Source organism: Scyliorhinus torazame, chromosome 4 (genome assembly GCF_047496885.1).
Source record: "Scyliorhinus torazame isolate Kashiwa2021f chromosome 4, sScyTor2.1, whole genome shotgun sequence".
NCBI classification, from domain to species: domain Eukaryota; kingdom Metazoa; phylum Chordata; class Chondrichthyes; order Carcharhiniformes; family Scyliorhinidae; genus Scyliorhinus; species Scyliorhinus torazame.
Window position 1 is genome coordinate 282,562,312 of NC_092710.1, and position 26,775 is coordinate 282,589,086.

At 49.2% G+C, this 26,775-nt stretch overlaps 1 protein-coding gene across 7 annotated transcripts in view; it reads left to right on the forward strand.

Annotated features, from left to right (window-relative positions):
- The window catches only part of LOC140410977 (glutamate receptor ionotropic, kainate 2), a 682,991-nt gene that overhangs the window by 496,818 nt on the left and 159,398 nt on the right, over positions 1-26,775 (forward strand). For all 7 annotated transcript variants that reach the window (XM_072499848.1, XM_072499850.1, XM_072499849.1 and 4 more), the window contains exon 11: positions 19,755-19,958. In XM_072499848.1, coding sequence (XP_072355949.1) covers positions 19,755-19,958 — 204 coding nt within the window. The remainder of the gene's footprint in view (positions 1-19,754; positions 19,959-26,775) is intronic.

Sequence of the window (26,775 nt, forward strand, 5' to 3'; positions counted from 1 at the left end):
TAACTAACAGCGGGCCCAACAGGTCCATATATTTTTTATAGAACTCGACCGGGAAACCTTCCGGCCCCGGTGCCTTCCCCGCCTGCATGCTTCCTATCCCTTTGATCAGCTCCTCCAGCCCAATCGGGACCCCCAGTCCCGCCACCAGTCCCTCTTCCACCTTTGGAAACCTCAATTGGTCCAGGAAACGGCCCATCCCTCCCTCCTCCCGTGGGGGCTCGGATCAGTACAATTCCTCGTAGAAGTCCCTGAAGACCCCATTGATGCCAACCCCACTCTGCACCACGCTCCCTCCCCTGTCCTTAACTCCCCTGATCTCCCTAGCTGCGTCCCGCTTCCAAAGCTGATGCGCCAGCATCCGGCTTGCCTTTTCCCCATACTCGTAGACCGCCCCCTGGGCCTTCCTCCACTGCACCTCCGCCTTCCTGGTGGTCACCAGGTCGAATTCAGCCTGGAGGCTGCGCCTCTTCCTCAACAATCCTTCCTCAGGTTCTTCCGCATACCTCCTGTCTACCCTCACCATCTCCCACACCAGCCTCTCCCTCTCCCCCCCACTCCCTACGCTCCTTGTGGGCCCTGATGGAGATCAACTCTCCCCTCACCACCGCCTTCAGTGCCTCCAATACCATCCCCACTCGGACCTCCCCATTGTCGTTGGTCTCTAAGTACCTCTCTATACTTCCTCGGACCCGCTTGCTCACCTCCTCGTCCGCCAACAGCCCCACCTCCAAGCGCCACAGCGGGCGCTGATCCCTCTCCTCCCCATCTCCAAGTCCACCCAATGCGGGGCGTGGTCCGAAATGGCTATTGCCGAATACTCGGTATCCTCTACTCTCGCTATCAGCGCCCTACTCAAAATGAAAAAGTCGATTCGGGAATAAGCCTTATGGACATGTGAGAAGAATGAAAATTCCCTAGCCCCCGGCCTTGCAAATCTCCAAGGGTCCACCCCTCCCATTTGGTCCATAAATCCCCTCAACACTCAAGCCGCCGCCGGCTTCCTACCCGTCCTAGACCTGGAGCGATCCAGTGCAGGATCCAACACCGTGTTAAAGTCTCCCCCCATTATCAGGCCCCCCACTTCCAAGTCTGGGATCCGACCCAACATACGCCGCATAAAACCCGCATCGTCCCAGTTCGGAGCATACACATTGACCAGTACCACCCTCTCTCCCTGCAACTTACCACTTACCATTATGTACCTACCGCCATTATCTGCCACAATGCTCGACGCCTCGAATAAGACCTTCTTTCCCACCAAGATCGCTACCCCTCGATTTTTGGCATCTAGCCCCGAGTGAAACACCTGACCTACCCACCCTTTCCTCAGTCTTACCTGGTCTGCCACCTTCAGGTGTGTCTCCTGGAGCATAACCACATCCGCCTTGAGACCCTTCAGGTGCGTGAACACGCGGGCCCGCTTAACCGGCCCATTCAGTCCCCTTACATTCCAGGTTATCAGCCGGATCAGGGGGCTACCCGCCCCCTCCCCCGCCGACTAGCCATGACCCCTCCTCGGCCAGCCACACGCCTGCACCCCACACCCGGCCTGTTCCCCACAGCGGCATACCCCCGTCTCGACCCACCCCACTCGCTCCAGCTCCTCCTTGATCTTAGCAGCAGCAACTCGATTCCCCCCACCCACCCCCCCACCCCCGGCTAGGACCCATCCTAGCTGACACCTGCTGACCCCGGCCACTCCCGCCTCCCCTTCGACTCCTCCCATTGTGTGGCACACCCTCCTCTCCCGCTCCCCATTCACAGGCTCTCCCCCTCCGTTCTAAGCACGGGAAACAATCCTCGCTTCCCCCCCCCGCCCCAGTCTTCGGCGCGGGAAAAAATCCCGCGCTCTCCACCTAGCAGTGCCCAACCCGCCCTATCCACCCTCCCCAACCCGAAAGAGAAAAACACAGAGAAAAAGAAACCCAAAACAATGCAAAGGTCCCCCCCCGAACCAAAAATAGGCGTAACATATCCACCGCAGTCCCCAATCGCCCATCCCGACCCTCAGTCTGTGTCCAGCTTCTCGGCCTGAACAAAGGCCCATGCCTCCTCCGGAGACTCAAAATAATGGTGCCGGTTCTTGTAGGTAACCCACAGTCGCGCCGGCTGCAACATGCCAAACTTCACCCCCTTCCTGTGCAGCACCGCCTTCGCTCGATTGTACCCGGCCCTCCTCTTCGCCACCTCCGCACTCCAGTCCTGATATATCCGAACCTCTGCGTTCTCCCACCTGCTGCTCCTCTCCTTCTTGGCCCACCTGAGCACACACTCCGATTCGACGAACCGATGGAACCACACCAGCACCGCCCGCGGAGGCTCGTTAGCCTTGTGCCTCCTCGCCAACACTCTATGGGCCCCTTCCAGCTCCAGGGGCCCCTGGAAGGACCCCACTCCCATCAAAGAGTTTAACATGGTGACCACATAAGCCCCCACGTCCGGCCCCTCCAGCCCCTCCGGGAGGCCCAGAATCCGCAGATTCTTCCGCCTCGACCGATTCTCCATCTCCTCGAACCGCTCCTGCCATTTCTTGTGGAGCGCCTCGTGCGCCTCCACCTTTACCGCTAGGACTAAGATCTCGTCCTCATTGTCAGAGATCTTTTGTTGAGCCTCTCGGATCGCCACCCCCTGGGCCGTCTGTGTCTCCAGCAGCTTATCAATAGAAGCCTTCATCGGCTCTAGCAGGTCCGTTTTAATCTCTCTGAGGCAGCGCTAGATACCCTCCTGTTGCTCCTCCTCCCACCGCCTCCACGCTGCCTGGTCTCCACCCGCCGCCATTTTGTCCTTCTTCCCTCCCTTCTTCTGGTCCACCACCACCTTTTTTGTCACCCCGCTCCTAGTTATAGCCATATACTGACGGGGAGCTATTATTAACTCCTTCCCACACCGGGAAACGTCGAAAAAGTGCCCTTGGGGGCCCTGAAAAGAGCCCAAAAGTCCGTTTTTGCGCGAGCCGCCGAATGTGCGACTTAGCTCCGCATTGCCGCAACCGGAAGTCTCGAGAGGGAATCCTTTTGGCAGTGTTCGCTTCATCAGTCTGCCCCAAAATGTCTGTGGAAACTCCTGAAAAAGGTCTAAGAGTCTGTTCCAGACGGGAGCTGCCGAATGCGCGACCTACTCCTCCATGGCCGCCACCGGAAGCCTCGTCCCCGCTTCTTCAGTGGCCTTGGTGAGATCTTTTCACAGTTGTTCCCTCTGCTGTTAGAATTCACTTTTGATACAGGCCCTCAGGTCAGTGTGCAGCTTTAAGCTTGCCCTTCCCCCGCCTGCATGTTGGAAGAGGCCCTGTTTATCCTGTTGCAGCCAAATATTTTACTGTTTCTGCCGGGTCTGGTAGCCAAAAGACATAACATTCCTGGGGGACACTGTCAGGGGAATGTTGCAGTCTTCTTGCCACACCGGGAAATGTCAAACAAATGCCGTGGGGGCCCTGTAAAAGAGCCCAAAAGTCCGTTCCAAGCGGGAGCTACCGAATATGCGACCTAGCTCGGCATAGCCGCACCCGGAAGTCCCGGAGCCACAATTTGGACATGTCATGATGCTGACGTCAGCGCGTTCTGTGCACCATCACGCATGCGCAGTGCGGTCGGCCGACGTTCGCACATACGCATTAGGGTCTTCGGCCTCATCGTCCACCTGGTCGTGGCGCGCATGCGTAGGGACCCGGGAAAAGCATGCAAAACGGCCACTCTCCTCGATGCTCAGGCCTTGCATTTTTGCGATGGCCTGCACTCTTTCTGCTTCGTGGGAGGCCACTTTTGCAGTTTCTGCCGCCCTGATGCGGGAGTAGCGATTTCTGGCATGCTCATGGACAACGCACGTTTCGACGGCGACGGAGAGGGTCAACTGTTTGATTTTGAGGAGCTGCTCCAGCAGGGAGTCGGCCTGGACCCCGAAAACTATTTGGTCCCGGATCATGGAATGAGCCGTAGAGTCATAATTACATGACTGTGTTAGGATGCGGAGATGGGTCAAGGACTGAAAAGGTTCATCTTTACTCTGAAGCCTCTGTTGGATGATGTACCGTTCAAAGCTCTCATTCACCTCAATTTCGCAGTGGCCGTCGAATTTCAGCAGAACTGTCTTGAACTTCGTCTTGTCTTCGCCATCGGCAAACGTGAGCGAGTTATAAATGTGAATGGCTTGATCCCCCGCAGTCGACAGGAACAGCGTGATCTTTCTGGCATTCGATGCTGCCTCGAGGTCGGAGGCCTCGATATACAGGAGGAGCTTCTGTTTGAAGACTTTCCAGTTGGCGCTGAGTTTGCCGGAGTCGCGGAGGAGGCTGGATGTTTTCCATGCTGCTGGATGGCTGCTTGCTGGTTGTTGCAGATTCACTCGAGGTAGGTTCGTTAGAATTAATAGCTCCCTGGTACCATGATGTGTTAAGTGAGTTGGTTCAACGTTGACTGCAACTGATGCAGTGAAACTAGAAACAGGCTTCCGACACAGGACATGGTCCAACACTGTTTTATTGAACTTGCTGATTGCTGTATATAATCTGCTGTGGGTTGACACTCTATTAATCTAACTGATAACCTCCTACTGGCTTGACCAGACTAGCTCTCTACCACATGGAGATGGTGCTCACTGGCTTGTGCACTCTAACTATCTCAGTAGCTGTATCCTGAGAGAGAAAGAGGGAGTCTTGATGCCCTGTGGGCTTTATAGTGGTGGTGTCCTGTCTAGTGATTGGTTGTTCTGTGTCGTGTGTGTTCATTGGTTATCCTGTGTGTCAGTCTCTGCCTGTCTGCATCTCTATATACATGCGTGGATATTATGACACCGCCCACCCCCGGATTGCCTGGGTGCATCCCCCTTCCCCCAAGTACGGGCTGACCAAACCTGCACCCCCTCCACGGTCCCCCTAATGAGAGAGACCCCCCCTCACCCGCAGGGACACCTGCAATAGGGAGATCCCCCTGCTAGGAACACCTGAAATAGGGAGACCTTCCCTCCCCCCCCCCCCCCCCCAGGCTCCTAACTAAAGCCCCCTCCCCACAGAGATCCCTAACTAAAGGGACACCCACAGGGACTCCCTGACTAATGGGACCCCCCTCAGACACCTCCCAGAAAAGAAACCCCTGCTTGTAAGCTGGAGAGCAGTCCAGCCAGGGACAGTGAAAAAGATTACAGCTGCAACACCTGGAAGCTCCACGTGTCCATTTCTCAAAGGAGAACAGCTGTGACCTATGTTTCAACCCTGCAGATCAATTAGCTGCAAGCCATTCATAACTTTCTAGTAGTTGGCTGTGATTGACAGCTTCCACAAACCAGATGCCACTTTGATCCCGTCATCTCCCCTCGTGGATCACTGACTCTAAGCAGTGAAACCCAATATGACCATTATCAAAGAGAGGTAAGTGCATTACAATCACACGCTTGAGTGATTGGAATGCATTTAGTGCTTCAAATACACTTCCCTCTCTTTGATGTGATCAATGTTTGTAAACATTGGGGTTTCACCACTTAGTGTCACTGATCCATGAAGTGACTCTGAGTGGGATGAATGGATCAGCACCCACCAACGCCTGGCGACAATTCCGATTTTGCGATTGTCTGCCGCATCATGGACACCGATACTGGCGTCGGCTGACGGAAAATCCAGCCAAATGGGCAGCATGGTAGCGCAGTGGTTAGCTCAGTTACTTCACAGCTCCAGGGTCCCAAGTTCGAATCCCGGTCGGGTCACTGCCTGTGCAGATTCTGCACATTGTGCCTGCGTGGGTTTCCTCTGGGTGCTCCGGTTTCCTCACACAGTCCAAAGATGTGCAGGTTAGATGCATTGGCCATGATAAATTTCCCTTAGTTTACAAAATAAGGTTAGACGGGGATAGGGTGGAGGCGTGGGGAGAGTGCTCTTTCCAAGGGCCGGTGCAAACTTGATGGGCCGAGTGGCCTCCTTCTACACTGTAAATTCTATGATTTTATGGGGTTGAAGTCTTCTGAAATCTTCCCATTCATTGTAAGCTGTTCACTGGCATGCTATTTTAGAAAAATCAATTTTATTTAGAGGCATTGCATAATTAGCAAGCTGATCAAGCAAAGTATCAAAAATGATCAGGGAGGTGCATGTATTCAATAAAACTTTTATACTGGCCATATAAATACTGTGGCTACAAGAGCAGGTCAGAGGCTAGGAATTCTGCAGCGAGTATCATCCCAAAGCCTGTCCAAAAGGCAGAAGTCAGGATTGTGATGGAATAACCCCCACGTACCTGAAGGAGTGCAGCTCCAACAACACCCAAGTACTCAACACCATTCAAGACAAAGCAGCCTGCTTGATTGGCGCAACATTCACTCCTTCCACCGCCAATGCACAGTTTAACATCCACAAGATGCACTGCAGGAACTCGTCAAGCCTCCTTAAACAGCACACTCTACATAATAATAATCTTTATTAGTGTCACAAGTAGGCTTACATTAACACTGCAATGAAGCTACTGTGAAAACCCCCTAGTTGCCACACTCCGGCGCCTGTTCGGGTACACTGAGGGAGAATTCAAAATGTCTAATTCACCGAACAAGCACGTCTTTTTCGGGACATGTGGGAGGAAACCGGAGCGCCCGGAGGAAACTTACGCAGATGCAGGGAGAACATGCAGTCTCTGCGCAGACAGTGATCCAAGCTGGAAATCGAACCTGGGGCCCTGGCGCTGTAAAGCAACAGTGCTAACCACTGTGCGACCATGCCGCCCATCTACATCTACGACCACTACTATCTGGCAGGATAAAAGCAGCAGACACACTGGAACACCATGTCTTGGAAGTTCCCCTCCAAGTCACTCACCATCCTAACTGTAAAATGTGTTCCTTGGGCAAAATCCTAGAACACGCTCCCTAATTGCATGGTGGGTGTACCTACATCATATGGGCTATCACGGTTTAAGAAGGCAGCACACCACCACCTTCTCAAGGGAAGTTAAGGCTGTGCAATAAATGCTGGCCTAGCCAACGACGTCCTCATCCTGTAAATGAACAAAAATAATATGTAATAGGGGAAGCTTTGAGCTCTGCAGAATGAAAAAGATTGGTTTTACAGATTGCTCAGTCGGGATTCTCACTCAATCACTCAGGATAAGAGTGTCGGATGGGGAAAGTAATTAAATTAGTGGACTTGGGCCATTTAACTAAATCTACAGTCGTTCTTAGACTTGGATATTTGACAGTAAAGTCAGAGTGCTTTTTTGAATCAATAGCCTGTAAATATTTGTTTAGTTTTATTGAAAGCTTTAAAACTGACACAAAGAATACCTTAACATACTGTTGTCTTGTGGGAATATGCTAAGGGAAGTAAAACTGGTCATTATTAATATTGAAAGTAGTTAACATTGTGATTAGCAGCTGGTGGGAATTTAGCTGCCTTTCTCGCTCTGGCATATTTATTTGCATAACCACTGATAATTCATTATGAAATGTAGTTCATTCGTATATTAATAAATATTTTTGTTCAGATGATAACAGACCACGAGTAGGCGACAGAATTAAAAAGTAAAGTTTCTTGGGCCTTTTGTGAGATTTTTAATTAGTAAAAGGAAATCATTTTTTTTTATCCAAACACAACGTGGGACGTTAACTTCAAGGTCACAGTTTAGTTTAGCTTTCTGCCTTTGAATATGCTTATCTGATAATGATTTAAAGGGACCTACACATTTCAAATGAATTCCTTTTTCACAAAACTATATGTAGTGATCTCTCTATGTGCATGTACACAAGGGGTTAATGTGTAATCAGTAGCACCACATGATCACTAGAGGGCCGGACCAACAGGGGTATAAAGGACAGCCACATTGGGTTTCTCTCTCTCTCTTGGGTGCACTGTGACCAGAGCATAGCAGACTAGTTCAGATGGCTAGTGGAATTAGTATAGTTACCGTAGTTAGATCTTGTTAACCTTATCACTACTATCAAAGTTAAAGTAAAGAACTCATACAATTATTGTTATAGTTGCTCAATAAACCTTTTGTTACTACTGGACGAGTTCGAGTCTTCTTCATTGAGATTCCGAAGACCTCATCACTAACCAAGGTTTGACTAGCACATGTTACCTACCACACTAGTAACAAAACATGGTGCCAGCGAGTGGCTTTAACAGAACTAGTTAGATTAGGTTAGACAAAAAGAGAAGAAAATTCAGACTGGACATTCAACTGTGGAAGACTTTGCAGCAAATGGATCCTCAACGACTAACTATGGGACTCATTGGACCTCTAGTGTAGCTGGAAACAACCGATAATTTAAGTTATGACTGGAAAAGATTTGAACAGATATTCCAAATATTGATCGCAGCTAATGATTTAAGCACGGTCTCTGACGCAACAAAAATAGCACTACTACCCTCAATAGGAGGGCATGAAGCTAGATAAATCTATAATTGCTTTAATTACTTAGAAGGTGAAGACAACACCAAAACAGAAGTAATACTCAAAAAATTTGATAAACACTAAGAGTCAGTCTGGTGAGATGCTGGAAAGATTTAACAATTGTCATAAATTCCAGAGAAACGGAGGGCCCATGACTGATTTTATTACAAATCTCAAGTTAATACCACAAGGCTGTGATTATGCTGATTTCAGAGGCTCTGTGATAATGAATCAATTAATTTCTGGACTATCTGATAAAAATTTGAGGGAAGAACTATCACAAGATACGTATCTAACTCTAGAAATCGCTATACAAAAATGCCTTGCTTATGAACAAAATCAATGCTTTGAGTCTCTACAAACACAGAATAAGTATCTAGAAAACAAAATTGGTAAAAATGGCGTGACTACTCACCATGAGGCAGAGGCAGGGTTGGAATTTAAGAAGACGGAAGTGCTGAGCGGCAGCCATCTTGCGAATGTGCAGTCTGACCAGTCCACACATGCGCACTTCCCTAAAAGACGTAAACCGGCAAAACAGTGTTCTGCGCATGCGCGAGAAATCACGCATGCGCAGTTGCGAAAGGAGCGCACAGTACAGGAAACTCGGTGTGTGCATGCGCAATTGTATCCTACGCATGATGTCACGAGCGTGATGACATCAGAGGACCAGGACCATGCCCACTTAAAAGGGAAATGCACAAAAATGAACAAAAAGAAATTTAAAGCTGCAAAACCCAATTTTCTTACCTCAAAAGACAGAACAAATTCCGAACCTGCACCAGCATTTAAAAATAACTTTCACAACACCCTGGAACAAGCAGTCTGTACCACCAAGAAACTAACTTTCACAACACCCTAGAACAAGCAGTCTGCACCACCCAAAGTGAAGAGCACAATGACAAATCCGAAACCAAAGAAGATGATATGTTCATTGAACATGAAGAGAACGATAACAACTCCGAAACAAAAAGAGATGATTTGTATATCGAACAATACACACAATACTACTCAGACATGGCTGAGCTATTCGGATATGCTGATCACAGGATCAGCAACACGGTTGAAAAGCTCAACATGACTCTTCTCATGGTAGATGAATCCAATACCATGATGACATGGCAGATCGTCGATAAACTGGATGACAGCAATACCGAAGAAGAAGACGATGCTACACAGAGAGCACAGAACGACTCCATTGAGAGTGCACAGATTGACTCTACAGCGAGAACACTTCACGACTCCACAGAGAGTGCGATGACAGACTCCACAAAGAGAGCGATGAAAGACTCCACAGAGAGCGTGATGACAGACTCCACAGAGAGAGCGATGAAAGACTCCACAGAGAGAGCGATGAAAGACTCCACGGAAAGAGCAACGCAAGCCTCCACAGACAGCTCAGTGACAGACTCAAAAATGGAAGCAAGCAAACACTCCATTGCGAACGCCATGCATGTACAAGACTATGAATGTCTACCAAGCTCACGTGAACAACAAAAAGACTATGATAGTCTACCCAGCTTATTTGAGCCACCAGAACCCAGCTCATTTAACCAACAAGAAGACATTGAATGTCTACCCACTGTATGTGAGACAAGTGACGAAGAAATCACAATTCTCATACAGGATGTGCAGCATCACAGCGAGACTGACAGATCTCAGCTCATCTGCACAGAAGCACTCAACAATCAGAGGACGACTACCCAAGAGTCCAGAGAGACCACGTCAATTGAAATCCTGAAGATTTTGACTCCAGAAGAGGAGCACCAAGAAACCAAAGGTGATTCAAATGAACCAGAAATAACTCCAGAAGAGGAGCACCAAGGAAGCAAAGAAGAGCAATCGAATCCACCACAAATGACTGATGTCACCAACATCAGATCATTCTCACAATTCTCAAGAAGAAACGCTCAATGTAACAGATACCACAAAGGACACTGACACTAATAACTGTAACAATGACTCAAATAATCCACATGGAACACTCATTGAGCGCAACAGGAACAACAAAAACCTCAAGAAGCACATCAGAAACAAGAACAACAACAGCAACAACGAAAACAACATGCAGCTCAACAAGAGCAACAACAACAACAAGAAGCACGGCAGAAACAAGAACAACGACAGCAACATCAAAACCTACAAGCACAACAAAAACTACAAGAACAACAAAAACAACAAGAAGCATAACAAAAACAGAAACAACAAGCACAACAAGAATGACAACAACACGAACGACAACGAAAACGACCAAGACAGAAACGCCAACAATGAAACAACGACCTGTACAACATGGTGCAACTCTGCACATGAAGGACAATGCCACAGCACACTGCAAAACAATGGCAAGACTACAAATATGCCATGGAATGGCAACAACTCTCTCAAATTCACATTTGCTCCACAACAAACAAGCAAGCCAGCTTTCAAGAAAGATGACATACAGAATCAATACCACAAACACAGGAAAAAGTCCAGGTCAGGTAACAAAGATGACATACAGAATAATTACCACAAACACAGGAAAAAGTCCAGGTCAGATAACAAAGATGACATACAGAATAATTACCACAAACACAGGAAAAAGTCCAGGTCAGACAACAAAGATGTAACACAGAATCGCCACCGCAAGCAGAGAAAGAAAAACGCATAAATCAGACTATAAAGTGATTCGACCATTCAAATACCTCATTGATGACTTCTTGGTTACCTAAACACCGGAATACTGACGACGTTCATGAAGAAATAACAACATCAACATCACCACTTCAACAACAGAAGAAGAAAGCAACTCGACCGAACAAACTCATGAAGGATGGACTCACAAATTTTTAAAAAATTAAGATTGGACTCATAAATATTAATTGGCTTTGTATAATCATCAAGATCATCACAACTTGTACATAACATAATTTGTCTACCTATTTCACGCAAGCAGAAAAACCTAAGAGGCTAAATGTATTAACATTTGACGGACTAACACATTGATTTTATGTAATGCATTTGCAAACTACATCCATTATGTTTGTTCAATTTTCTTTACAACATTCAGAAAATATGCAACTTGAAAAAAAGGGGGATGCAGTGATCTCTATATGTGCATGTACACAAGGGGTTAATGTGTAATCAGTAGCACCACATGATCGCCAGACCAACAGGGGTATAAAAGGCAGCCACATTGGGTCTCTCTCTCTCTCTTGGGTGCACTGTGACCAGAGCAATAGCAGACTAGTTCAGATGGTTAGTGGAGTTATGTATAGTTACCGTAGTTAGATCTTGTTAACCTTATAACTAGTATCAAAGTTAAAGTAAAGAACTCATGCAATTATTGCTATAGTTACTCAATAAACCTTTTGTTACTACTGGACGAGTTTGAGTCTTCATCGAGATTCCGAAGACCTCATCACTAACCAAGGTTTGAGTAGCACATGTTACCTACCACACAGGTAAGAAAACAATATAGTCATGGTGAAATGCAGTTATTCAAAGTGAATCCACAAAATGGTGTTAAGAGCATAAGAAACATACGCACATGAAAATGAACAAAAGCAGGAGTAGGCCTTCCGACTCCTCAAACACACTCTGCCCTTCAATAATGTCGTAACTGTACTCCAACTTCACTTTCCCACCCAATTTCTATGTTCCTTAATTCCTTTAGTGTCCAAATATTTGTCGACCTCTGTCTTGAATATCCTTGTTGACTGAGCAGAGGATTCCAAAGATTTGCACTCCTGTGAGTAAAGAGATTTCTCCTCATCTCAGCTCTAAACCACTGACCGCCTTAACCTGGAATGGTGGTCCCCTCGTTCTAAAGGCTCCGGACAGGGGAAACAGCCTCTCAGCAGCTACTTTGTCAAGCTCCTTCAGAATTTTATACGTTTCAATGAGATTGCCTCACGTTCTTCTAAACTCCAGGGAATATAGGCCCATTCAACACAATTTCTCCTCATAGGAGAGCTCTCTCTTCCCAGGAATCGATCTAATGAACCGTTGTGGCACTTCCTTAGGTTTGGAGACCATGGGCTGAACTTTCATGGTGTCGGTGGGGCACCATGGAGAAGTGAAAATGGTGGCTGGGACAGTGTTTTAGGATTCCTGATTCTATTCCCAGGGTTTCTGATTTTCAGGAGAACCTTTTAAGGATGTGCACTGGCTCCGGTCATGAATCTGTTGGTTCCGGTGCAGGGATAGGCATGTCCTAGACCTCTGCAATTTTAATGGAGACACTCGAGGCTTTGTGGTTCATGGCACTTCAGGAGTGGCACATAGTCTGCATAAGGGAACTTTTTGAATGGTAAGTTCAAAAGGTCTTCCTCATGCAGTCCTCCCCCCCCCCCCCTCCCCCACACATCACCCAATGTCCCTCTCATTTATCCCTCAGACCCCTCATGTTCCTTGATAAAGGGTTTCCCCCATTCACTTACTATGGCCTCTCATCCCCCCCCCCTCATGCCAAGCTATTCACCCACTATCCACTGCATCGAACCAATGAACCCGACAGTGATAAAGGTGTGATAAAAGCTTTAAAAAGCAGTCTTTATACTTTCTTAAAAATAAACTCCTTTTTACTACTGGTCAATCATTCAGACTTTAAAGTATCAATAGCTGAAACTGCAATCAATTGAAATCTCTTTATCTTATATAATTAAACAGAGACAGAGCTGCCAATCAAGCATTTTTTCCCCAGGGCTGAGATGTTTCAGCACTCTAATGGACATGTGGGTTTTCAGCCAAACCTCGATATGCGTTTGTGGCTCTTGTCATCAACAAACAACTGTTTTTTAAGCTTTTGTCTACTCATATTACTGTTACTGCAGGGCTCGTTGGTTCCATACAGTATATTATGGGTGAATGGACATGGAATGCCATACCCTGACATGGGGAGCATCAGGGGCCATAAGGGTGCGTGAGGAGCATGAGGTGGCATGGGTGACAACCAGTGAGAATTATATTTCCTATTATAATGACAGCATCGAAGCGGGTCCTTTAAACAGCCCATCTCGGCACCGAGCATCCCCTGCGCATTCTTCCAAACTCTCTCCTGAGTCGGCTGACCCGATAGCAGCCTGCACCGACCCCCATCCCATTAAAAACCTTGGGCGGGATTCTCCCCTACTCCGCAGGGCGTGGGGTCCCAGCGGGACAGAGTGGCGTGAACCATCCGGCGTCGGGCCGCCCAAAAAGTGCGGAATCCTCCGCACCTTTAGGGGCTAGCCCCCCCCCCCCCCCCCCGGAGTGGATGGCGCCCCGCCGGCTGGCGTTGGAAGGCCTTTGGCGCCACGCCAGCCGGGGCCGAAGGGACTCCGCCAGCCGGCGCGAGTCCGCGCATGCACAGGAGCGTCAGCGGCTGCTGATGTCATTCCCGCGCATGCGCGGGGGGGGTCACCTACACGTCGGCCTTGGCGGAGGCTGATGGTCGGCGCGTAGGAAAAGAGTGCCCCCACGGCACAGGCCCACCCGAGGATCGGTGGGCCCCGATCATGGGCCAGGGCACCGTGGGGGCACCGCCCAGGGCCAGATCGCCCAAGGACCCCGGAGCCCGCCTGTGCCGCCAGGTCCCACCGGTAAGGGATCTGGTTCAATTTACGCCGGCGGGACCGGCAGAGAAGCAGCGGGACTTCGGCCCATTGCGGGCCGGAGAATCACCAGGGGGGCCCGCCGACCTGCACGGCGCGATTCCCGCCTCGCCTAATCTCCAGTGCCGGAGAATTCAGCGGCCGGTGGGGACGAGATTCACGACGCCCCCCGGCGATTCTCCAACCCGGCGGGGGGGGGGGGGGTCGGAGAATCACGCCCCTTGTCTTTCCTGGTATTTTCTCCTGAAGCTGGGAATTGTTCCGACCACCGTTAACTGTCTCGAGGATGAAAATTCACTCCCAAAACTGTACGCAGTAGTCAAGGTGTGGCCTCACCAATGTTCTGTATAATTGCAGCAAAATCTCCTTACTCTATAGACCAATCTCAGAGCAGTCAAGTTAATTTGCAGTTGAACATACTGTTTTAGCGTGGAGACACATCAGACAAATACATTTTTCCCTTGTTTTTATTCAAGAGGCTTCATGTTTTCTTGCATTTATTTGGCCGTATTTCCGAGCTGTCTCCATTACCTTTTGTCCTGCAACTGGTTTCCCCGTTGTTCTGAGAATATTTGAGGAATTCTCTGGTGATTTTGACTGTAAGAACAGCAGGGAATTTGTGAAGATGATGGCTGAAGTGGATGATAGCAGTAGACCCAAATATAGACAACCGAGATCAGGAGCACTCCCTCAGCAATCACCCTCACCTGGGTTCAAGGCAGCTGCTTCACACAGACATTTATTTTGGATCTGACGAAGTGAACCACGTCACCTGCAAGGAAAGCGGCTATTAAGAGATATTACGTTTTCCCAGATAGCCTGTTAAATTAATTGTTGATCAAGTTATAACTCCCCAGATATTATAAGAGTCCAGAGGTCTCCCTTCAAAAATTTTATCTCCCCACTTTCAGAAAATACAAGAGAGGTGGGCTCTCATACTGAATGCAGAAGATCACAAGAGACAAGGGCACGACTCAGCGGACGTAAAACTAAGTCCGTTGTCGGGTACGTTTGGCAGGGTGATTCTCGGTGACTGCAGCACCGAGAATCACCCCGCTGTTCAACAGCACTTTGCCATTTTATTTGGCCTTGGGGAGTTTCTCTCTACCAAGGCCACACTTAGCGAATTTTCAGCTCATCAGCAGGGATGGTATTTTGCAGATCATGGCAACATTTTGATCGGCAGCCCTATCTAACGACCGCCCTCACCCCGCCATTTCAGGACCCCTGCTTTCTGCTGCCCCTCCTCCCCCCCAACCTTGTCAAGACCTCTGGGCACCCTCGCCCAATTGGCAAGACTCGACCCCTGGCAGTGTCAACCTGGCAGCCGGGCTATCTGGCAGTGCCAGTCTGGCATCCTGGCAGTGCCACCCAGGTGGCAATGCCCGGGTGCTGGGGGAGTGTCATGTTACCACTCTTCCCTGTTCTTGATCACCTGGGTGTCTCCAATGCCCTGTGAGACCCCGCACAAGCTTCCGTTCGCCTGGTCCATGATTGTGTGGATCAGTACTAAACTGTGCACTGGTGAGGTCTCCCATACGCGGCCGTCGACTCCTGGGTGCCTGGTGAATCTGGCACCCGGATATTTAAATCAGCCATTAGGCTGATTTCAATTTGCAGATCTGGATTACACCCAGTGAGGGCGAGATCCTGATCACGCCGGGCGGAGCGAATTCAGTGACTTGCGATTGGCCTGGCACGGAGCCTGATTTGGGGCTCTTGTGAGATTCACCCGTTGAGCCCGGCTCCTCGTCGAGCACAACGGGGTCGCTGAATCTCGCCGATCCAACTTTACCAATTTATTTACAAGTTTATTACAGAACTATTTAACTTGCAATACGCTTGAAAGAGAATGAGTACATTGCAACTTTAATGACTATAAAAGGTAAAAGAGCATCGGGCGAGATTTGTGGCTGTTGGCGCCGGCAGGATTTCCGGCCCTCACCGCGTGGCAGCATGTGTGGATTCGATAGTAAACTCCATTGCCAGTGTCGGGACCAGAAGATTCTGTCACTGGCCAATGGCAGGCCACCTCCCGTTGCTGAGAAACATATTGCGGGGAGGCCAGAGAATCTCCCCCAAAGTCTTAGTTCTAATACAGAATCCAATAAAACTTTTAAAAATACAATGTCGCAGCTAATATCAATGTAAGAATACCCATCAATATTCAAAGTAACACATTACCTGAATTCCTGAATGAATCAGTTGTTGGGGCCTTTGGTAGAAAAGCTGTCTGGTTTACGATCTCCAACTCCTCGATAACTGGAGAAACAATTATGGACTCTCCCAGTACCCTTCCACAATATTTCGGAAGTTGTGAAAGGAAACTGGAACAGCTATACCCTTCCAAACCAAATGACATCATTCTTTAGCAGCAAAGGTATTTCATTCACTCTACCCCTTAGCCGTGTCCTTTTTATTCTCTATTATTTAGTTGTCAATGATTTTATTATTCACACTGTGAGCCAGATATATGGTCATAATGCTCTTAAATATGCCCTTAGAATCTTTCCTGTTTACCTCCAATTGTTTCTATTCTGTGGAAGTTATTTTAAACTTTTCTGCATCAGAAGAATCCATTTTTAAAATCTGTTTTTATAATTTGCTGAGATAATTGTAAGAATGTCTCTTGCATAAATACCATCATGAGAGTTTATAAAGTTCCTTTGAAATGACATCAGAGCTTTTCCTTATCGTTGCTTAGTGTGAAGAGAATTTGAAAGGCCCTGGTGTTACTTTATGTGTGGCACAGACAGGTCTGTTTCACACCTATTGAAACCAAAGCTGTCAGCAATAATAATAATCTTTATTAGTGTCACAAGTAGGCTTACATTAACACTGCAATTAAATTACTGTGAAGTGCTGCCCATGCATATGCTTTAAGGCTTTTGGGTAAAAATAGCTACACTTGAATGTGTATCCAGTTCCTCAAACCTAAAGTATAATGTCTTAAATGTGTATAAATTCTACCTATTTATTCATATATTTCCTTCACAGTTTTGCTGTATGGGAAATTTGGCTTACTGTTCTGTTGTCTTTGACATTCCAACCAGGGGGCACACTGCTAATACCATAGCTGCCTTTCCAATAAAGTTCAAAATGATTGTATGTTTATATTTTATCATTTTCCACAGCGCCGATGAAAGTGTTTTGGTATTGTGTGTATGTGATCCTGGTGTTGAGAGTTGGTGTCAATCCACAATTAACCAATACTGGCCCGTGATATAGTGTATTGGTGAACTATTGGGAATTTCAGGATGACTGGCTGCTCGCCTGTCAAGTGCACGCATGAAGCTAAGTGCATGAAGTAATCGATTGGTGCAGTGGGTTAAAAAATGGATCTTTAAACCAACGTGAACTATTTGTTTGAAGGTCAACTTGTCTGCTGGCTGGATAGGTAGTTCTGTATCATGAGTTTGAGCAGTCTAAATCCAAATTTTAGAAAGGGCACAACACTGTCCCTAATTTGGCTTCAATGGAAACCTCACTCAGGGTGATTACGTGAAGGTTGCGGTAGAAAATGGTGAAAGCATGATACAGTAGAGTTCACTCATCTGTGGTTGGAACTCATACATGTTGTTGGAGCAAAGTAAAGTGGAATTTATTTTAAGTCTAGCTCTGCTTTACCCGACCTGGGATCACTTCATCCTGTTACTGTATGCATGAAATTGGGCGAGCTCATCTTCTAGAATCATGCTTTTAAATTTTAAGAAAAGGAAGACTAGCTCCTTCTTTAAAATTTATAAAATAAGTTTTTAACCAGTTTAAATAAATTAGGAACTTAATACAACAATAGGATCAAATTATTTCAAATTACGATATTAAAAGCATTTATTTTATTAAATTAAATTATTTAAGTTATTCTATTAAAATTCTAAACATCTCCATTGGCTAGTAACAAAAACATTCGTTCATTTGGACACATACCTTTGTCCTTGCATTTGTTTTGCATGCTGAGATTCTGATCTTGCAAGCACCAGGTACCAAGTAACGAGAGGTTGGTTTAGCTAAACAGCTGGCTTGTAATGCAGAACAATGCCAGCAGCGTGGGTTCAATTCCCGTACCGGCCTCCCTGAACAGGCGCCGGAATGTGGCGACTAGGGGCTTTTCACAGTAACTTCAGCCTACTTGTGACAATAAGCTGTTGTTATTATTATTATATTATTATTAACAGGCCATGCACGCTCTCATGACATGTGAGTCAAAATATGATGATGACAGGCTGGCACGGTGGCGCAGTGGTTAGCACTGCTGCCTCACGGCGCCGAGGACCCAGGTTTGATCCCAGCCCCGGTCACTGCCCTGTTGAGTTTGTGCAATCTCCCCGTGTCTGCATGGGTCTCACCCCCACAACCCAAAAATGTGCAGGGTAGGTGAATTGACCATGCTAAAATTACCCCTTAAAAATAAATAGGGAGATGGTGGATCCCCAATTTCGTTTGTCCACCTCTGGGGCGTCATTCTCCGACCCCCCGCCGGGTTGGAGAATCGCCGGGGGCTGCCGTGAATCCCGCCCCCGCCGGTTGCCGAAGTCTCCGGCACCAGATATTCGGCGGGGGCGGGAATCGGGCCGCGACGGTTGGCGGGCCCCCCCGCTCGATTCTCCGGCACGGATGGGCCGAAGTCCCGCCGATAAATTGCCTGTCCCGCCGGCGTAAATTAAAGTACCTATTTACCGGCGGGACAAGGCGGCGTGGGCGGGCTCCGGGGTCTTGGGGCGATCTGACCCCGGGGGGTGCCCCACGGTGGCCTGGCCCGCGATCGGGGCCCACCGATCCGCGGGCGGGCCTGTGACGTGGGGGCACTCTTTCCCTTCCGCCTCCGCCACGGTCTCCACCATGGCGGAGGCGGAAGAGACTCCCTCCACTGCGCATGCGCGGGAAACTTTCAGCGGCCGCTGACGCTCCCGCGCATGCGCCGCCCCGACATGTCATTTCCGCGCCAGCTGGCGGGGCAACAAAGGCCGTTTCCGCCAGCTGGCGGGGCGGAAATACCTCCGGAGCATTCCACACCTTTGGGGCCGCGCGATGCCCGTCTGATTGGCGCCGTTTTGAGTGCCAGTCGGCGGACATCGCGCCGTTTCGGGAGGATTTTGCCCCCGATCTCTCAGCTTGATGGAAATCAGAGTGCTTACTTATGTGTTCATGCGGAGCTTTTGGGGAACCCATATATCTTTATGCTTTTTTCAATAACCCAATTGCCACTGAAGCAAAAATGAAACACTGATGCAAGAAGCCAAATGCAGAAGAGCTTGTACTTTGCTTTCTGCAAGGAAGGGGAACATCTGAGCTATTTATGTTGCTAATTGTCTTCATATATTATCTATTGATCTTCTTTGTTGATTTTCTGTTCAGTTTGGCGTGTGAGGCGCAGAAATATGTCTTCCCTTTCAGCACAAAACTGAACTAAACATGCTGTCAGCTGCTAATCCTACCCAGGAGGCAATTTGCTGTGAATTTTATTTTCAATGTCTACCCATCAAACATTTAATTTTATTTTGGTAATTTCTGTAGCTTATGAATTTTAAATGCTAGGATTTATGAAAACAAAATCTAAATGTGTTTGTTTCAATGGCTTTGCTCTCAAATTAAAGCCTTTCCTATAGCTAATAGTTTAGTCCCAACAGCACCCACTGCAATGAATACTAGATTTCAGGGATTACAAATAGAAGCTTTTCAAATGTATCTGCTCTGACTTAGGTCTGGACCTGATTAGCAGAGGGCAGTTTTGACTGACATTATCTCTGAGATGTATTTGTCACTCGTGACATGTAAAGTCCCCATATTGATTTCCTGCTGTTATCAACTTTCACAGGAAGAGCCTTACGTGATGTTTAAAAAGTCCGATAAACCTCTCTATGGAAATAGTCGATTTGAGGGATTCTGCATTGACCTCCTGAAAGAGTTGTCCAATATCCTCGGGTTTACCTATGAGGTCAGGCTCGTTGAAGATGGGAGATACGGAGTTCAGGATGAAAAAGGACAATGGAATGGAATGGTCAGGGAACTGATGGATCATGTAAGTAATTCATACTTAGAATTATTTTAAATACAGTAAACAAGCGAGACTTGCAGTTCTATCATGCCTTTCAAATTTCAGGACATCCCAAAATGGTTTGCAACCAGTTAAATACTTCATGGTATAGTTGCTGTTGTATTATAGGAATTGTATCTGAGGTGGTCTTCATAATATTGGTTTCTGGAAGGGTATGTATAAGGTAGGTGTCACAAGGGATATGCTGGAAGATAGTATTTCTTCCATATTTTCTGAGAGAAGGGTGTCATAAAAATACATGGGGCAGGGGGCGATTTTGAGCCCTCGTTAGCCATGCGCGGGATCGTCGATGCAGGCGGAAAATATGGAGAAAGGTACATTTCCGATTTTCGGGAAGGGGGGCATGAGGGTGGATTGGGCAGTGAGGGGGAATCTTGCAGGCACGGAGGGGAACAGGAAATGAGGAGGGGAACACCAACAATACTTCTGAGGTGGGGGTGCGTGCAGGAGAGCCCACCATGATTGTGCGGGGTGGGTGGTGGCAGAGAACACCAGTTATACTGCCAGGATTGGGGCGGGGGGGGAAGAATTGATCTTCAGTTCTGTTCGGGATGCCTTTTAAAGATGGCGCCCAGATCTCTGTGAAGCTGGCCTTGTCGATTCTATCAGGCCTCCCCCGGCCAGACTGACGCTGTAAATTATGCCCACTCATTTTATTTTCCTCTGAGAGCCTCAAGGTCTGGAGTGTAATCTGGGGCTGGTCCCTCTGCCGTGTGTTTCCCAGTGGGACGTCGTTCATTGGTAGCGGAATTCTCTCTTCCCGTCACTGTGAATGAATTTCGCATTGAAGCCACCCACGCCGTGAGGAAACCTGCGGGTGGGGGGGGGGGGATTTCCTGTTGACAGCGCCCCTCGTCACCGGGAAACCTGTGTGACGGCATGGGACCTGGCGTAAACAGTTGGTAAATCCCACCCTTTGGAAAAAATCCGGTAAGATTCTGTCCTTCACCTCAGATCTGTTATCTTCATTCTATAATAAGATGCAGGGAAATGTAAAGAAGAATCACTTGATTGCAGAGGCCACGTGATTTATTTTCTTTTTACATACTTCTAATTTCATGCTTGAAATATCAGATTTTTTATTGTAACCTAAAGAGGCAGTGTTGTCATGGTAACTGACTTGCAAGATACTTGAGCTTATTTTCAAGTTAGGGAGGATTCTGCATTGTCTACTGTATCTACCACTTCTCTTGTGTTATTCTAAGCCAAATGGAGTCACGAAGTGAGTGGTGGTTGAAGGATTAAACATGGATGCCTGGGTTTGACAGAAATACAAAAGTAAAATATTGCTGATCCTGCAGACCTGGAATAAAAATTAGAAAATGGTGGAAATACGGAGCAGGTTAGGCAGCATCTGTGGAGAGAAACCGAGCTAAAGGGCACAATCTAATGGAAACGTTTCTAAGTGTCATTTGTGGCAGGTTTTGCTGGGAGTTTCCTGCCGGCTATGCTGGCAAGTTCCCCACTTCTATCTAATGACACCTCGTCATGTTTTTTGGTCCTGGAGAGCTTCTCAACGGTTTAACCCACACTCAGAATCATTTTCTTCACTGGAGAGCTGAACTCAGAGATTGGGCTGCCATTTTGAAAGGGTGCCCTGATCTCCAAATGAGCTTGTGGGTTCCCCATAACCCCCACCCATTGGCAATGTTACCACCCACATAGATGGGCACTACTCCCTCCCCAAATGAAGACACCGCGCTATGGGGTCCCTGGGACCCCCCCGCTTCAGGTCCACCTATGACCCTTACAGGGCCTCCCTATTCAGGATCCCCACCCATCACCCCCCCTCCCACCAAACTCCCAGAGGCCCCTCTTACCTGACCTGAACCTGGCAAGCTTCATACCACCCTCCATCCTGTTTTTTTACCTTTTATACTCATTAAAGTTGCAATGTACCAATTGCCACCCTGGCACCCAGGCAACCTTGCACTACCACCCTGACAGTGCTCCTCCCAGATTGGCAGTGCCACACGGGTACTTTGGCAGTGCCAGGGTAGCAGTGTCAAGGTGCCCACATTCAAGGGGGATGGCCAGGGGGCCACCCTGCACTGTCGCTGGCCACTCAGGGGCCTCTGTTGGCCTGGGAGACCCCCCCCCAGGTGCCATTCCACCTGGTCCACCTTTGTGCGGATCAGTACTGAATGGCACCCAGCAGCGGCCCCCTTGGGGAGGAGGTAGATACCCGTTAAGCTCGCCGAAGGAGATTTAAACCCTATTTAGATGCGTGTTGTTTGGTCACTCCCTTTTGGGTGGGATTCTGATTCCAACACCTCGAGATATGCGTAGATCTCATGAGGCGTAAAGACTGCCGGGAAGTCTACAGGAGACCTCTTCCACCTGCTGCGTCACACTCTTGCTTGAGCGTAGGGCCAGTAGATTGCACCCAAATCGTGATGACCTTACATTATAACTTAAAATATAGATACAAATGCCAGTGGAAGTGATGAAGAAGGCAGGAACAATAAACGGGAAGGTCTTTTTTAGGGTGGAGGGTGTCATGATATCCAGATCAGTACATCATGGTGCAATCACACACACACTGATCGACAGGCAGTTGGACCAACCAGCACACATATAACATCGCAGCCAATCACCAGTGAGAGCACACACACTTTAAAACAGGGAACACCACAGTTCCCGCTCATTCTACCAGGAGATAGCTCAGAGCACAGAGCTCACAGCGTGCCACTCAGACATAGACCATGTGCTGAGTGCCTCACTAAGATAGTGATAGGGCTAGGTCCACAGGTTAGCTGGTGAAGCACATACCCAAGCCAGCAGTTAGTTGTTACCGTTGTTTAGACAATAAAACAGAGTTGTACCATCTACAGCCGCATTGGATTATTTGTGTATCAGAACACCCAACACGACATGATACCAGTCGTGGACGCTAACCAGCGACTGTGAGATCTACCTGCACCCTTTCAGAAATCCGCCATCCTGCTCCAATTAAAACATCAGCCCGCTGCAGCCGCTCCGAATCGCTGGTAATCTTGGCGTAAACTGGAAGCTGTTTAAACAGTGCTTCCAGCTCTTCCTCGAAGCCACAGACAGGGAGAATGCATTGGACACCAGGAAGATCGCCCTCCTCCTCCCCTCTCCACGGCGGGGCAACACGCCATCCACATCTATAACTCCCTGGCATTCGCGGAAGGCGAGGACAAAACAAAATATAAGACGGTGCTTCAGAGGTTCGAGGAACACTTCAGCTGGAAGTCAATGAGAGCTTCGAGAGGTACCTATTCCAGCAGCGCCTGCAGGGTAAGTATGAGCCTTTCCAATCTTACTTGACACACCTCCGTATCCTCGCGCAGTCCTGCGGCTATGAGGCCCACCTCCGACTCCATGATACGGAATCAGATAGTTTTTGGGGTCATCTCGGATACTCTACTCCAGCAGCTCCTTAAAATAAAGCGCCTCACCCTAGCCACCGCCATCGAGACCTGCGTCCTCCATGAGAACGCGACCAGCCGGTACTCCCAAATCCAGGTGGCCGAAACGGCACAGCACGGGTCCTACGAGGCGGAGCGGGTCCAGTCGATCGAGTTCCTCCCGGCCCGCGGCCCTGACGAGGGCGGCCATTTCGCGCACTTTCCGAGGCCTCCCGCTCTTGTACGTGCCAAAAGAGGGGACGTTGACGCAGAGGGACGTGATGCGCAGGCTCGCTCTACGCAGGACCGCACCGCGCATGCGCGGTGGCACAACAAATGCAACGAACGCCATGACGTCACTACGTGCGGCAACTGTGGCTCCGTCACTTAAAGCGGCAATGTCCGGCCAAAGCGCGACAATGCCTCCGCTGTGGCAGGATGGGCCACTATGCTGCCTGCTGACGAGCAGCTCAACCTGCCAACTCCCAACAATTCTGCCAGTCTCGCAGGGACGTGCGGGCGATTCAGCCCCCCTACACTGAGTCATATCCAGATAGTATGCAGACCAGCGATACCGAAGACAGGGAGCCCTTCCGCGTTGCGGTAATCCACAAGAACCGGATGTCCCCAAGTCGGAACCACCAGCCGCTGCCAGTGCACAGCATTGATCCGGGCGATGAGTGGTGTGCCACCCTAACGGTCAACCGATCCCAGATCACATTTCGCCTGGACACTGGTGCCTCCGCCAATCTCCTCGCATGGTCTGCCTTCCAGACCTTGAAGGTTAAACCACCGATTCTGCCATCCCACTGTCAGCTGGTTGACTACAATGGAAACGTCATCCCGGCCACGGGATCCTGCCAGATCGATGTTACACACAACTCACACAAAGCCACATTATCATTTGAAATCGTAGGATCCTCGAAGGACTCTCTGTTTGGCGCACAGGCGTGCAAGATCCTCCACCTCGTTCAGCGGGTACACACTCTGTCTCCAGAAGGCACGTCCGATTTCCCGGATGCAGACTTTAGGGCGCAGCTCCACTCATTCCTCGTGCACAACCAGGAGGTTTTCGAGGGCATGGGCACACTGCCCTACACGTACAAAATACTGCTCAAACCGGACACCACCCCAGTCATTCACGCACCTCGAAGGGTCCCAGCACCACTCAAGGACCGCCTCAAGCAGCAGCTGCAGGACCAAGGAGTGCTTTCCCGGGTCACGGAGCCAACGCCATGGGTCAGCTCCATGGTGTGCTTCAAGAAGCCCTCTGGCGAGCTCCAGATCTGTATCGACCCAGGAGATTTGAATCACAACATTATGAGGGAACACTACCCCATACCCAAACGAGAAGAAATCACGAGCGAAATGACTCGGGCAAAAATATTCACCAAGCTTGATGCCTCAAAGGGCTTTTGGCAGATTCAATTGGATCAGTCCAACAAGAAGCTGTGCACTTTGAACACTCCATTTGGCAGATATTGCTGCAATAGGATGCCATTCGGCATCATCTAGGCCTCCGAGGTGTTCCATCGCATCATGGAACAGATGATGGAGGGCATCGAAGGGATACGCGTCTACGTAGACGACGTTATCATCTGGTCCACCACACCACAGGAGCACATCAGTCGTCTCCAGCATGTCTTTGCACGGATACGGGATCAGGGCCTGCGCCTTAACCGAGCCAAGTGCTCTTTTGGCCAGACTGAGCTAAAGCTTTTGGGGGACCACATCTCCCGGACGGGTGTGCGGCCGGATGCGACAAAGTGGCAGCCATTGCAGCCATGCAGCAGCCGTCAGACAAGAAGGCAGTGCTGCGCTTTCTCGGGAGGTCAACTTCCTGGGGAAGTTCATTCCTAACCTTGCTTCGCACACGACTGCTCTTCGCCACCTGGTCAAAAAGACAACGGAATTCCAGTGGCTGCCCGCACACCAGAGTCAATGGGAGGAGCTCAAGGTCAAGCTCACCACCGCCCTGGTACTGGCGTTTTTCGATACCACACGGGAAACAAAGATATCAACTGACGCCAGCCAGTCCGGCATTGGGGCGGTACCCCTGCAACGGGACAACACCGCATCATGGGCTCCAGTCGCCTATGCGCGCGGGCCATAACCCCCCACAGAACAGCGCTGTGCGCAGATTGAGAAGGAGTGCCTAGGCCTGTTGACTGGTATCGACAAGTTTCATGACTATGTATATGGTCTTCCGCAGTTCACTGTGGAGACCGACCGTCGCCCCCTGGTCGGCATCATTCAGAAGGACCTCAACGATATGACCCCTCGCCTCCAGCGCATTCTGCTCAAGCTCTGGAGGCACGACTTCCAACTTGTCTACACCCCGGGGAAGGATCTCATCATCGCAGATGCTCTGTCCAGGGCGGTCAACACACCACCCGACTCGGAGGGGTTCGTTTGTCAGGTCGACGCACAAGTAGCCTTCACATCGGCCAATCTGCCGGCCACTGATGCAAGTCTGGCCCACATTCGCTGTGAGACTGCGGCTGACCCCCTTCTACAGCGTGTGATGCGCCACATAACGGAAGGGTGGCTCAAGGGGCAGTGCCCACAATTTTACAACGTCCGGGACGATTTGGCCGTCATTGATGGTGTCCTCTTGAAGTTGGACCGGATCATGATCCCACACAGCATGCACCGGCTGGTCCTCGAACAACTGCACGAAGGCCATCTCGGAGTTGAAAAGTGCAGGCGGAGGGCCCGAGAGGCTGTGTACTGGCCAGGCATCAGCGACGACATCGCTAACATGGTGCTCAACTGACCCACCTGCCAAAGGTTTCAGCCGGCGCAACCCCCTGAGACCCTTCAGCCCCATGAGTTGGTCACGTCCTCCTGGGCGAAGGTGGGCGTGGACCTCTTTCATGCGCTCGGCAGGGACTTCATTATTCTTATTGACTACTTCTCAAGTTATCCGGAGGTCATACGCCTGCACGACACCGCCTGCACGACACAACGTCATCAGCTGTCATCTGGTCATGCAAAGAAACCTTTGCTCACCATGGAATTCCGCTCACCGTCATGTCTGACAACGGGCCTTGCTTTGCGAGCCAAGAATGGTCTTCCTTTGCCACTTCATACAACTTCACACACGTGACGTCCAGTCCCTTGCATCCTCAGTCGAATGGCAAGGCGGAAAAGGGCGTCCACATTGTGAAGCGACTCCTCTGCAAGGCTGCTGATGCCGGATCTGACTTCTGTTTAGCCCTGCTGGCCTATCGCTCGGCCCCACTGTCCACGGGCCTCTCGCCAGCCCAGCTGTTGATGGGTCGCACCCTCAAGACCACTGTGCCATCCATTCATGTTCCTAAATCCGACCATGCTCCAGTACTGCAAAGGATGCAACAACAGCGTGCTCAGCAGAAGGTGGCACATGACGCTCGGGCGACTGATCT